Here is a 15,136-nt window from a genome sequence, read left to right on the forward strand (position 1 = left end):
TCTGTAGAAAAAACAGGATAAAGTGAAAAACGGAGTTGCTGCTATGGCAGTGTTTTTAGATTTTGCTGACGGTGAAGGAAGAGAACTGCCCATACATGTTGATAACAGCCGCACTACTTTAACATATCTCTATTTTCTCTTTTATGACCTGTAACTTTAAGGCATACATGTTTAAATTTTCCAATTTTAATTTATGTTTCCTTGTACATTGATATGAAGTTTAAATTTGCAATTTGAAATAAATTATTCAGATAAATTGCTTCTGATAATTTGAAAAAAAATGGCCCAGTTTGTTTGTCAGAAGTTTACAGCCTTACACGCATTAAACTAAATCAATATTATTTAATGATTTAGTAGCCAAATCCAATTTGGTTCATTTGACATTCGATTTCAAAAGTTAAATTTCACTAACTTATTACATGCATGCGAGTTGAACATATGTGTCATTTAATTTTATAAAAAAATACAAATTTTATTCTTTTTTAATATGAAAACTGAAACTAAATTTTAAATTATTAAACTAAATATGATAAGAAAATATCATATTAATATACATGTAATAATCATTATATATATATATATATATATATAATAGATTATCGATAAAATAAAATTTTAAATGTATAAATTATTGAGATTATTAAACCATAAAATTTAATAAAAGAGGAATAATTGTCATATGAAAAAAGAAAGAATGATAAAGAGAATGAATGTTCATATGAAATTTTAAATAATATTAACCATAAAATTTTAATAAGGGTAAAATAGGAATGAAAAAATAAAGAAAAGGGTAAAAGAGGAATGAGGTGATAGAGGAAGCAAGTTGTGGTGGTGTAGGGAGTAACACCCACAAGATGATTTACAAGGCCATTTCTTCCCGCACTTCCATGACTTGCATTGTATAAATTTTTGGATTCTGTATTTAGAATACAATTTTTTTATATTATAAAATATAAAATAAAAAATGAATTTTAAATTGTATAACCTGTGATATAAATATATTTTGAATTGTATATTTTGAAATATTTTTTGTATTTTAAATTATAATATAAAATAACAAATATATTCTAAATTATATATTTTAAAATAGAAAAATTATTTTTCAGATTAATTAAGTAATCTATAATACAAACTTTTTCGAATATTATTCCGAATTACCTACCAAATTGAAACGACAGGGCATGCAAAGGCGTCCACAATTCAAAGATGTCGTTTAATCTATCGGCCGCAGCGACTAGTGAAGACTGTCGTTTTGGCAGCCAAATTGCAATCTTCTTCTCTTTACGTACAGCGAAGGGGTTAGATGAAGAGAAAGAGAGGAGGCGAGGAGGAGGGCATGGATATCGTGTGGCAGACTCCAGCGAATCCCCCGCACCCGCACGATTACGTCTTTCGAAACGGTAACATCCAATATCTTAGACGTTCTACATATTCCAGTGATAAGGACGAAAAGTTACTACGAACATAGAACGTGACCCTTTTTTTCTTTTTTCTTTCCTTGTTGGAATTTGTGCAGGAATACGATTCGTTAGACCATACTACTTTGAATTCATCGCTCACGTATATTAGTTTTGTTTTCCTTATTCAATTTTTTATTATTTAAGAATCTCTCTTCTACATGTTGTAAAACCCCTATTAAACCCCATAAATGGTCAATTTGTTGTTGCAGGTCAAAAATCGGTGGGCGGGGAAAACCATTGTAGACTTATTTGCTGAGGAGTTTAAAGGTCGGCCTTATGATTATTATGTAAGAATTACGCCTTCTCATTTATGTTTTATTTTGATGATTTGTGTAATCGTAAGTTTGGTATTTTAAGTAGTTATAATTTATGACAAACCTTTCATTATAATTCAATACTCAATCAACAAGAAAGTCACGTTAAGGGAGTGAAATTTGCTGTGGTTCCTGATAAGTGTGGTACCGTGGTGAGTCGTCGACAGTTACCTCGAATTTATAATAAAAATTTGATTTTATAATAAATATATTTGATTTTATATTTGACTTCATACAACACTTGTTGTGTTCAGCTCAGTGAACTTGATGTTGCCCCAGAGTTTTAGTTAATTGACTGTTTGTGTTTAACATTATAGGTTAGTGCAGTGAAATGTGGAAGGATTCAAGTAGATGGTGAGATTGTACCAGTTTCATACGTAGTTAAACCTTCTCAAAAGATAAGCCATTTCTTACACAGGTTTGGTTTTAAACTTTATGCTTTCATTCTGTGGATTTAGTAAACCTTGCAACTGATGCCACTGAGGTTTCAGGCATGAACCACCTGTGATGGCTTGTGATGTTGTTATTCTTCAAAAAGAACCAGATGTGCTAACTATTTATAAGCCAGCATCTGTTCCTGTAAGTATGCATTAACAAATGGGTTAGTGCAGTGCCTATGTGTAAAACTGTGATAACTCATGTGTAGTAAAATAATTATGCAGAGAATAAGTTCTGTTATGAATTAATTTTCCCTGAAGTTCAAGTTGTTTGGTGAAGAAACATTAAGGATTTTAGATAATATTTCTAACACCTGTTTATATAGAGCTATTTGTCATTGAAACGTAGATCATAATTCTAATGGTATGTTAAACGCAATGAAAAAAACTGATTCCTTTATATCATTTAAATTATTTCCTTCGGTTCTACAAAAGGAAGTCAGGAATTTTAGTGAATTCTGTATTAGATACCTATGTAATGGTGATATACTTATTGATGGTAGTTTGCTCTATATTTCGTATAGGCTAAAGCTGTGAATTTTAGCTGTTACGTAGGTACACCCATGTGGTCAATATCGGAAGAACACTGTTGTTGGCATTCTTGAAGCTGAGCATGGCCTGGCACCTCTATTTCGTATCCAAAAATGCATTCTGGAGAAGAGATAAATGTCATTTGCTGATATGGTTTAACATTTCCAATTAGCATAAAATGTAGCTTCTTTCTTGCCCTTAATATTTTTTCACACCTTATCAAGCCTCGGTGGTGTCTCCTGTCTCCATTTTGTGCTTGCATTTTCCCTTTAGTTTTCAAAGTTTATCAATTTGTATTTGCAATTTTACCTTGACATGATCATCTCAGCTATTCATCGTCTGGATCGCCTTGTCTCAGGGCTTCTTATTTTGGCGAGAAATGCTGCAAAAGCTGACATCTTTAGGCAACAGGTGAGTTTAGGAACTGACGTTCTTTTGCTATTAACAATATTTCTTCTTAGAGAATATTTGATTTCTAATATTAAATAAAAGGTTAAACTGTTTGATTTTAATATTTACATGACATCCAATGGGCAACTTTGTTCCTTTATTGAGCCAAGGCAGTCAAAATTTGCATTATGGTTGGAATCGTGAGGGACTCTCTAAATCGTGAATTAGGATCATAATACATATTGTAGATCCTACTCCTACATAGATATGAGAGATGTACTCTACAAACAATATAAATAATTAAAAAATATTTAGTCACAAGGTCACACTTTAAAATACTTAATTAAACTTAAGTTCATCATAAGCCATAAAAAAGAAAGCATGTCAATTAAGTCATAACTCATGACTGACAAACAAAACAACTTAAATACATAATTAGGTAAGTCTAAGTAGCCTAAACAAAATACCAAATCATCAAATACCAACTACCAAGTCCAAGACAAAGAACACCTAGATGGCTATAACGTAAACAATAACCATCTAATATGAATCATTCAAATTAAAATATAAGTTGAAGGGATCTTCATTAGCTCCATCCCTTTCATGAATCACATCAATAAAAACAAAGTCCTCCTTTAGAAGTGGTATTGCAATAACATTGTCCGCTTGCCCTTTGGCAAATTGCTCTAATAACCGCTGCAATTCCTGATTCTCCTCACCACTCAAATTGGCTCTATCATTGCTTTGATGACAATTCACACCTACCATTTGTGCCTCTGATGTCATGAAAAACCCCTTGACAACTTGCTTCTTCCAAGCAAACTTTGAAATGAAGAGAAAGGAATTCCTCCAACTTGTTCTCCTCATATTTCAACCCATTGATTGTTGTGCTTAAAACACATGACTTTCTTAGGCCAATCTATGCACATCTCTTCCACTGAATTCAACTAAGTCATTCCTAAAAGAATGTCAATGCCATCAAGATCAAAAACCATAGCATCAATCTCCACCCTCAAATCAGCAAGTTGTATCCTCACTCCATTACACCCTCCTTGAGTTTTGGCCTTGAAACCACCCCCCAACTTGATATGCAAAGGAGGGGTCTCGTCCACCTTCATCCCATAGCTTTCACCAATTTATGGGAGATAAAATTGAGTCGCCCCACTATCCACCAACAGCAATATCGGTACCCCTTGCACCTTCCCCCTCAACTTCGTGGTTCTAACTTCTCTAAGCCTTGTCATTGACAATCCCATTGAATTCATAACATTTAGCTCAACCACTTTTCCTCCCTCATCTTCGCCATTCATCACTTGCATCTCTCCTTCCTCAAACTCATCATCCTCAATCATCATGATGCAAAGTCGGCTGTTGGGCATTGGTGTTTAGGATGGAAGGGACCCCCACATTTGTAACATAGTCCTTTCTTTTGACGTTCAACAAACTGTTAGTAGGACATATGGCGTATGCCATTGTCTCTAGGTCCAAGTTGCCTCCTCATTTTTTATTTCATCTTTTGGGCCCGAATTAGTTATCCCTTTTTCTGGGCCCTCTTTTGTTCCTTTCACATAGACCCGATCACTATTTTGAACATTATGGATTCGACCCATAGTTTGTGACCCGTGACCCAAAAACCCCTGGGAATGAAAATTAGACAATCCACCACCGGTCCATCCTTTGTTTTTGTGATATCAATGTCTTGACATGCTTGTAACACAGTTTATTCTGTTTTGTGTATAATGACTATATCTGTAATAGAAATTTTTTATACATTATAACTAGAGTTTAATTGTTACAGATAGAAGCTGGTTTAGTCCACAAACAGTATATTGCAAAAGTAGTTGGAGAATTTCCTGAGGACGAGGTATTTTTATATGGTCTGGATAATGTGTTACATATACCGTACTTGGTACTTGGTATTTATTACTTTCTGCATCCTATTTTTATGGACCTTGAAGGTCTTGGCATTGGAATTACTAAATGCTATTGCTATATTATAATATTGTAAAGCTTATTATGTTATTTCCGAACACATCCTCTTTCTTGCATTTTAATTAGGTTATCATCTAATTTTTTCCTTTTCTCACATCATAATAATGGTTAAGGATATAAATACAAATAAATAATATTTAATGCTTCATTGATAGAATGATTTTCAAAATGGAACATTCTGTTTTGCTAAAATATCGAATAAATGAAACATAGGGAGTATGTTGAAGACAAACCCTGCAACTGTTTCATATATGCTAACACTTGAGAATTAAACTGGAAAATAATTCTAGAGGGCTTGATTGATCCCTCTCATAATCTTCTATTTATAAGAATTAATTGATACAAAGTACATGATAAATAGGGTAACCCTAGACACAATATAATCATGATAAATAGGATAATCCTAGACACAATATAATCATGATAAATAGGGTAACCCTTGACACAATATAATCATGATAAAATAGGATAAATATCCTAACACTCCCCCTTAAGCTGGAGCATACAAATTGTATGTACCAAGCTTGGAACAAATAAACTCAATCCGAGGACCCCTTAATGACTTGGTCAATACATCTGTGAGTTGATCGTTTGTCCCAATAAACTCAGTACATATTTCTTTAGTCAACAACTTTTCACGAACAAAATGACAATCAATTTCTATATGTTTAGTCCTTTCGTGAAACACTGGATTTGATGCAATGTGGAGAGCAGCTTGATTGTCGCAACACATTTTCATAGTATGAATGTCACAGAATTTAACCTCTTGAAGGAATTGTTTCACCCATATAAGTTCACATGTTAGTGATGCCATTGCCCTATACTCGGCTTCCGCGGTTGATCGAGCTACTACATTCTGTTTCTTACTTTTCCATGAAATAATGTTTCCTCCCAGAAAAACACAATATCCTGTAGTACGTCTATCAATAGGTGAACCTGTCCAGTCTGCATCACAATACCCAGAGACCTGAATGCTTCCTTTATCTTCATATAACAATCCTTGCCTGGGAGCCTTCTTTACACACCTTAGAATGCGAATGAGAGCATTCCAATGGTAACATATGGAGCCTGCATGAACTGACTAACCACTCTAGCTGCAAAGGATAGATCTGGCCTTGTAATAGTGAGATAAATCAGTTTTCCAACCAACCTCCTATACCTCTCTGGATCGAAGAATAATTCACCTTCTTCTGTCCTTAATTTCTGGTTTGGGTTCATGGGACTGTCTACCGATCTACAATCAATCATGCCTGTTTCTTGTAATATATCAAGAGCATACTTCCTTTGGGAGATTACAACTCCATCTTTTGATTGTGCTACTTCAATGCCTAAGAAGTATTTGAGACTTCCAAGATCCTTGGTTTGAAAATGTCTACACAAGTACTCTTTTAGTTGAGATATTCCAACATTTCCTGTAATGACAATATCATCAACATATACTATAAAGTAAACACATTTCCCGAGAGAAGAATGATAGTAAAAAACTGAATGGTCTGCTTCACTGCGTTTTAGCCCAAATTTTTGAACAATGGAGCTGAACTTTCCAAACCAAGCACGTGGGGATTGCTTGAGGCCATATAGAAATCGATGCAATTTGCATACTGTTAGATGTTAAGATGTGTGTTTCTGTTAATTGGGCTCAACCCATTTTGTATTAACGGCATTGGCCCATATCTTACATTATAAATAAACTTCCATATGTGTATGCAAAAGACACATGGGATATTTTCTCCCAATCTTTATTTCTCACATGGTATCTAGAGCATAGGATTCGTTCCAGCCAACTCCACGGTCTCCGGCACACATCATCGCTGCTGTTGCTGCCGTCGCTGTCGCTGCTGCCGTTGTCGCCGCTACAACCGCTACCGCCGCCACCGACGCCAGAGTTCCAGAATCGACCGATGACTACACCATCGAAATCGTCTCGGTCGGGCGACCACCGTGGTACAAAAATCGCGGTGAACGGACCACCCACGTGCCTCCAAGCGCCGCGCGTGCCGGTGCGTCGTCGGAGAGTTTCGTCGCCGATCAAAACCGCCGTGATCGCCTCCTCGTCCTCTTTCTGGATCTGTGGTCGTTGCATCAATCGGAGCACTTTGGATTTTTAGGGTTTCTCCTTCTGCATGGCATCTTCCTCGTCTACAAACACCTCTGTTGGTGGCTCATCTTCTGATCCCTCAATATACACCAATTATGTGTGTAACCTTTTGCAACAAGCCGAGCTTTGAGCTGATCAATTTCACCATCAGGGCCGACATTAACTGCATACACCCATCGACAACCAACCGCCTTTTTGCCTGGGGGAAGGGGCACCAACTCCCAAGTATTACTGTGGTCAAGAGCCTGCATTTCTGCAATCATAGCTTGTCGCCATCCATGATGATCAAGTGCTTCTTTCACATTCTTGGGTATAACAACAGAGGACACTGAGGATAAAAGAGAAAAATAGGAGGGTGACAATCGATAATAGCTTAGAAAATTATAAATGGGATGAGGGTTTCGAGTGGAACGAGTACCTTTTCTGAGGGCAATAGGCCATGCTGAATCATTTTCACCAGGAGGCGTGGGAAGAGGTGACGAGGGAGAAGAATCTGAAGTAGGAGATTCACCATTGTCTTGGGGAGGTGGACTATCCATTGGGGCCCTGTGTGGGATGATCTCAGTATGTGGAGAAACGGGTGTAGAAGGATTGTGATCAAGACTTGGAATGACAGAGACAGTAGAGCTATTTGACTCAGCCATTGGAATAGGAAGGACCTGCTGGAGGATAGAAACATCCTGAACAGATGGAGAGAAGTAAGGAGTCTGTTCAAAGAATGTGACATTGACAGACATGTAATACTTAGTTTCAGGAGAGTAACACCGATATCCTTTTTGAAGTCGAGAATAGCCTAAGAAGACACATTTGAGAGCACGAGTGGAGAGTTTGTCTAGACCTGGAGACATGTCATGAACAAAATATACACAGCCAAACACTCGGGGAGATGTATGAAAGAGAGGATCATTAGGAAACAAAATGGAGAAAGGGACTTTATTATCAAGAGAGGAGGAGGGCATCCTATTAATAAGATAACATGCAGTTAAGATGGCATCCCCCAGTGATGGACAGGAATATGGGCACCAAGCAAAAGGTACGAGCAGTTTCAACCAAGTGTCTATTTTTTCGTTCTGCTATACCATTTTTCTGCGGTGTATGAGGACAAGTAGACTGATGTAAGATACCATGGGAACTCAAGATGGCACAAAAGGTGGATGTTAAATACTCTTTTGCATTATCACTTCTTAATATTTTGATTACTTGACTAAATTGATTCTTGATTTCATTCAAAAAGGATGTAAAGATAGCTAACAATTCAGAACGATTTTTCATAAGATAAACCCAAGTACATCTTGAATATTTATCAATTAAGGTAACAAAATATCTAAAATCAAAGGAGGAGATACGACTATGTCCCCATATATCAGAATGGATGATGAAAAAACTAGAATTACATATTGATTAAGACCTTTTAGGAAAGGAAGATCTAACATGTTTTCCTAATTGACATGACTCACATTCTAAGGTTTGGAGACCACTAAGTTCAGGACACATCTTTTTTAATTTGGACAAATGAGGATGGCCAAGTCGATCATGTAGCACTTTAGGATTAGGAGCAGCAACACAGGACACCCTTGGACGAGATCCAAAATGGTAAAATCCGCCAGCTTCATATCCTTCTCCAATTTGTCTCCCCGAACCACGCTCCTGTATAACAAAAGATTTATGATCAAAGGTTATTGAACAATTTAACATTTTGGTCAACTAGCTTAGGGAAATTAAATTAAAAGGACAATTAGGGACAAAAAGGACTGAGTTGAGATTGAGGGAGGGAGACAAAGAAACATGACCGACTCCTTTGGAGGAAGTTTTAGATCCATTTGCAAGGGTTATGAAATGAGGTTTTTCTCGAAAGGAAATAGATGAGAACAAAGAGGTATTACCAGAAATGTGATCAGAAGCACCTGAGTCAATTACCCATGAATTTTGACCTTCCCTAGATTGATGTACTGGGAGATTGAGATGGTCGTGCCTAGCTGTTAGACTTTAACCTTAAATACTCTTGATATTCATCATGAGAAAACATAGAAGTGGAAGTTTCAGTCTTAGAAATATTGGCGGTTTTGGAAGGGAAACCATGTAAGGAGTAGCAATTCTCTTGAGTATGACCCATCCTTTTACAGAATGTGCATTGAGGATGTCTCCGACCTCCTCGTCCTCCTCCTCTAGTGCCACGTCCTCCTCTTCCTCGTGTGGCACCATGACAGATGGTTCCACTAGTTCATGCGCTTCTTGAGTTTGAGGTACCGGGACACGCAGAAGGCGAGTGGTCAATGTTTCCATGGAGGGGACCTCATGACTAGTTAGAAGTTGATCTTTGAGATGATCAAAATCGGGATGTAGGGCACGAAGGATCGACACCATGTAAAATTTGTCTAGTTTCTTTTTGATATCCTTTAATGGGTTCGCTTCCGAAAACATCCTGAGTTCTTCGACAGCAGATTGGGCTTCAACCATGAAGGACACCATATCATGGTCTGCTATTTTAAGAGATGCAAGCTTGTTCGTAGTGTCATAGAGACGTTGAATATCGTTGGCATAAATGCTTTGGGCTTTCTTCCAAAAGGAGTGACAAGTTTTGAAAGCCCTCAAAGATACAAGAAGTTTGGGTTCCATTGATTGCCATAACAGGGCACACAACTGGAAATCTGCTTGTTTCCACTGATCAGCTTTTTCAGTAGGCACATGGCGTCCATCTCGTTCAAGGTGGTCATAATGCCCTTGGCCAAGGAACCGCATTTCAACGGCAGCAAACCATGATAGGTAATTTTTTCCATTTAGCTTCTCGGAGGTAATTGATGGACTTCCGGAGAAGGAAAGAGTACTGCCAGACGCCATTTCTAAAGAAGACAAATAGTACCAACGAGGAACAAGAAAACCATAAGGGTTTAGACGAACGGAATTGTGACAGTGATGGACGACGGTGGCTGGCGACAGCAGATGGCGGCCGGTGGCCAACGACGGATGGTGGCCGGCGACGACGGACTGTGGCACCGGACATATATTACGAGACAGAAACCAGAGCGGGATCGATCCGCTCTGATACCAACTTGAGAATTAAACTGTAAAATAATTCTAGAGGGCTTGATTGAACCCTCTCATAATGTTCTATTTATAAGAATAAATTGATACAAAAGTACATGATAAATAGGATAATCCTAAACACAATATAATCATGATAAATAGGGTAACCCTTGACACAATATAATCATGATAAATAGGGTAACCCTTGACACAATATAATGATGATAAAATAGGATAAATATCCTAACACTAACGATATAATTTCCTTCTTCCATTGGTATAATTAGAGGGTGAACCTAAAAAACAGTCTCTCTCATGATCCTAAAAACAGTCTCTATGTATGTGGGGGAAGGCACACTCAGCATTTCTCCCCAAACTCCTACCTAGTCAGGGCCTGGTGCACTAGGGCTTCCTAAAGAACTAGATTGACATTTGCAGAACAAGATGGGAAGTATCCTCTTTCTAGTCGGTTAGTGTTGGAATGTTAGATTCACAGTCAAAAACTAAAGGAAAAGTAACTAAAAGCTAGAGTCTATCTTATCTACTTACGTATTAACAAAATTTGCATATTTTCTACCATGTACTTCATTTGATTTTAATATATTGAGGCATGTTAGTTTCTATTCCTGCTTCTTGGGTTTCTGACAGTTTTGCAAATTGCAATACAATAACAATTATGAATAATGAGAAAAACTATATATTTTAATTAGATCCAAGTATTTTCAGGACAGTTCCAAAAAGATACATAAAATGAACTGGGAATATTAGTTTGCAATCAATTTAGAAGAACTTTCTTAACTTTACCCGTAAATGCTTTCAAAACTTCTCAAATGGTAGTATTAACCTTGAAGTAAAATGATACCAGTGTATTACGATTCATATTCCCTAGCAAGGTCTGCTCATAAATGTAAATGATATATTTGCCACTTATCCAAGTTTCTAACACCAGACATGGAGTAAGCAGTTACTTTGTGAATATGTTGAATAATGAGTAATGTACTATTGCACATAGAAACTTCATACAGTAGTAAATAACCGTCTTATCTGATGAAATTGCGGGAGCAGTTGATCTTTTGAATATATCTTTTTCTTAAAGAAGGCGGCTGATCACATCTGAGATGTGTCTATCCATGGGTCTAAATTGAAAAGCTTTGTTGGAGAGGCATTAATTACTAACTTATGAGAAGCTTTGGCAATGATCATGAGAGTTTTAGATGATGGTTGTGGCTAAATAAGTAAATGCAGGCAGCAACATGCAGTGTAGCATATGAAGAAGAAACTGTTTGGGCAGAACAGTTGTTTATTGTGAAATTGGGAGAATCAGTGCATATCGCTCTTCTCTATATGTAGCTTTTCATATGATGACATATGATTGTTGCACTTTGTGGTTGAGATTCATAGTGATGCCTAACATTTGAATGTAAAAAATAAAAGCAATTCCAAATGGGTCATGGTTAACTAAAACTTCAGTCTGAACTTTAATTTGCCTAGTATATATAGATTATTAATATTTAAATTCTGAGTTAAAATTTCATAATTTTCTAATTTGACAAAGTTTTTACTTTTCAGCTAATTGTTGATGCCAATATTGACTATAATGCACGTGAAGGAAGGAGCACAGCGGAGGTGAGGCCTTTGGGGATCCTACATTATATTTTGTTATTGAATGTTTGGATGCATTTAGATTGTTTTTTCTTTTCATTTTCAGTTGATATGTTTTCACTAATTATAAAAATGTCACTTTGTGATCAACTTGTTTCCTATTTTAAAGGATTTGCGAAGGGAGAACAATGAACCCTTCTAGGAAAAAAAATGCTAATTTATAATTATAATATTAATGCATTCAAGGAAAAACACTTTTATGATGTATTATTTTAGTTATTTTTCTAGCATATGCGATAAATGCTAAAGCAACCTTTCTTTTGTATGGTTAGCTGTTTCTTTCTTTTTCTAAAATATAGTCTATTGTTATGAAACTTGTTAGATGTTAAGATGTGTGTTTCTGTTAATTGGACTCAGCCCATTCTGTATTAAGGGCATTGACCTATATCTTACATTATAAATAAACTACCCTATGTGTATGCAAAAGACACAAGGGATATTTTCTCCCAATCTTCTCTATTTCTCACAACTTTTTGAGCATACTTTTAATACTATTTTGTGTCTATAACCTTCATCTTGTTGATTAGCTACTACTTAGGACTGATATAGAATCTGAAACAAGTCTCTTTGCATATGCAAGGGACGGCATTTTACAATGACCTTCTGTCATATCTTGTGTAGCAAGGAGCCTTTTCTTGCTGGTACTTTTGGCTTCTTTTTATTAACAGAATTGCTTGTCATAGTTCAAATCATGTATATCAGAATTAGAGCAATGTGTTATAGGATTGGAGTTCAAGGAAATAGATATTCCAACTCAACAAAGTTAAACATCGTAAGAGATGCAAATAGAACAAACATCACGGATTCCTTTGTCTTTGCTAAATGATCTGATGTGTAAAACATGGACGCATATGACAGCTAAAACAAAATGTTGGTGATTATATTGGGTATTCTTATTTTATTATGTTTCAATAGTAGCTAACATTGTCCAAGGAAAAGTGACTTTTGAGGCATTTGTTCTTGATAAGTGGAAAGACAAGTATCTAATGGGATATCTGAATGAAAATATCTTTTTTAATGAAGGTCAGAGACTCCGCAAAGGGGAAGGCTGCCTCTACAAAATTTACTCGGATTAGTACTAATGGAACTCAAAGTATTGTTTTATGTGAACCTATCACTGGCCGTACTCATCAGGTAGGAAAATGGTTGCTTATTTAGATTTCCTTTTTCTTTTTATTCAAAATTTAGCTGCATATTTAATATCTTCATATCATTCTCTCTGTCTGGTATTTGGTGTAAACATTGCTATCTTGTGTAAACCTCCCATAGAAATCATAAAAAAAAATTCTATTACCAATCTATATTGGACATCGAGGTGCATACGACACTCATAAGACACTTATCAGTAAAGTGTCCAATTTGATGGACATTTTTTTTTGTCTTTGACATGGTCAACATAATGTTAATAAACACGTACAATAATTTTCTAAAAACGCATAAGCTTGTAAACTTATTGCTTAAGTTTCTATTATGATTATAGAAATATGGAACAAATATTATATAATCATTACTTTTCACTTTTAAAATATTAGGTAGATGGATTAGATGCATTTTTGTATTAGGTAACAATATGATCAGATTATTATATTTGACTAATCTTGTTTATAGATGATTGAGTATATAAATATTGGTTGCTAAATGAAATAATTCATAATGATCTAATATATAGATCTGTGTTCCTGTGTCCTATATTTTGAAGACTACACATGTCAAAGTCTTGTCCGTGTCTGTCGTGTATCCTTGTCAGTATCCATGATACATAGTCAATGACAACATATTGTAAAGCAGGTTTCTTGCCAGCCATTCTGTCACTGTATAGACAAATGTATGACTGTCGTTGTTCTGTACAACTTATGGAATACAAGAGATGAGATTAACACGACATATGTTGGATTGGGAATATTAATTCAACTGACCAAAGACATCCTAAACTTTAGTTTTATTCGATTGACTATAATTTATATATGGTGCTTAACATAGTATACACCTCTGGTGTAGATACGTGTTCATTTACAGTATTCAGGGCACCCAATAGCCAATGACATGCTGTACCTCTCAGAACAAACTGTTGATCGATCTGTCAAAGGGTGGAGTGCTGATAGATCAGCTCGCATATCTGATGTTTCTCTGACATCAGATCTTGATGAAGTGCTCAATGAATGCGAAGAAAATTCCAATGAAGATTTTAGCATTGATCCCATGTGTACAAATTGTCCAAATTTGGCACCCAAAGGGTAAGAAACCCATTATCTTAGAAAACAATATTTGCTGCTTTGTATATTGTAAATTGTAAAAAGAAAAAGATATATGGGTGACTTGAAGAAAGTTCAGAGTAGATTTGTTCGTACTCAAGTCTGTGTAGCTGTTTAAACTCTAAAGTACAACCGGCAGACCATAATAATTTGGTTGAGCATAGATTTTCTCGTAGTCGAGCATTTTCAGTATTACATCATATTAAAGCATAATTAGAGAAAAATAGAACATGCCATTACAGGTTTTACTATTTATCTGCTTCTTATCTTAGGACATAAGGATATTAGAATTGGTTAAATATTTATTGGAACGAAGTAGGAGCTTTACGTTGCTTATTGTTGTTGCTCTAGGCTGTGTTTTGGTAGCAAAAAGCTCTTTCTGAGTGAATATGACGTTGTAGATGCCATTGTATAATATTATTGTCTTTTTGGTGCAATATTATGTCTTAACTTTCAATATTTATACTTCTGTTTTTGGCTGTTTTGTGATTGTTTTATGTATTAATATATGGAAATATATAATTTTTTTTATTTGTTCTATAGCAAGACTTGAAACTTGTAATTCTGAAGATTCTTTTCTTCCTATCCTTGTTGTGAATCTCAGATAGCTTGACCATTAAGTTTTCTTTTGTCGAGCTTTTATAATTGCAGATATGATGGTGATGAAGATGGTCTATGGCTACATTGTATTCGCTACACGGGGCCTGGATGGACGTACGAGTGTCCATATCCTGATTGGGCTAAATTTATCTAGACAATTTGATATATTTTTCATCGTAAATTTCAAACAAATATGCAACGACTTTTTTTGAGTTTTCATCTGAGTTGTGCTGGTTACGGAAAAACTATTTAATCTTTTGCTAGTATTCAGGGACACTGGATTGGAACGATCAATTATTGTTACTATTGATTTTTTCGCGTTGGAAAATCAGTAGATTATTCTATTTTAAAATGATTAAATGTTTTTTATAGTCTA

The 15,136-nt window shown here is 35.7% G+C and overlaps 1 protein-coding gene across 6 annotated transcripts; it reads left to right on the forward strand.

The window, feature by feature from the left end:
* Positions 1–1,235: 1,235 nt before the first annotated feature.
* On the forward strand, positions 1,236–15,136 carry LOC124830870 (Pseudouridine synthase family protein). 6 transcript variants are annotated; one of them, XM_088106316.1, is made up of 13 exons: positions 1,241–1,400; positions 1,517–1,560; positions 1,670–1,747; positions 1,837–1,926; positions 2,092–2,192; positions 2,266–2,353; positions 2,756–2,879; positions 3,101–3,153; positions 4,931–4,996; positions 11,816–11,872; positions 12,932–13,042; positions 13,907–14,142; positions 14,812–15,136. In XM_088106316.1, exons 1-13 carry the CDS (start codon positions 1,304–1,306, stop codon positions 14,912–14,914), a joined length of 1,248 nt encoding a protein of 415 aa, XP_087962442.1. In that variant the 5' UTR covers positions 1,241–1,303; the 3' UTR covers positions 14,915–15,136. The 6 variants fall into 6 exon arrangements, with proteins under 6 accessions (XP_087962445.1, XP_087962442.1, XP_087962443.1 ...); XM_088106317.1 differs by having other exon boundaries at positions 1,242–1,400; positions 2,767–2,845; positions 3,071–3,153; XM_088106319.1 differs by lacking the exon at positions 14,812–15,136 and having other exon boundaries at positions 1,236–1,400; positions 13,907–14,146.

The sequence above is a fragment of the Vigna umbellata genome, chromosome 2, assembly GCF_029865625.1.
Source record: "Vigna umbellata cultivar VRB3 chromosome 2, Vumbellata_1.0, whole genome shotgun sequence".
Classification (NCBI taxonomy): Eukaryota; Viridiplantae; Streptophyta; class Magnoliopsida; order Fabales; family Fabaceae; genus Vigna; species Vigna umbellata.

What these genes read in the sequence shown, in the direction of transcription:
- LOC124830870 (XM_088106316.1), top strand. Translation starts at nt 1,304, where the DNA reads ATGAAGAGAAAGAGAGGAGGCGAGGAGGAGGGCATGGATATCGTGTGG. An exon ending in ATTCTGGAGAAGAGATAAAT is followed by an intron (nt 2,880 to 3,100) that starts GTCATTTGCTGA and finishes GCCTTGTCTCAG; the next exon opens with GGCTTCTTATTTTGGCGAGA. An exon ending in GAGAATTTCCTGAGGACGAG is followed by an intron (nt 4,997 to 11,815) that starts GTATTTTTATAT and finishes TTTACTTTTCAG; the next exon opens with CTAATTGTTGATGCCAATAT.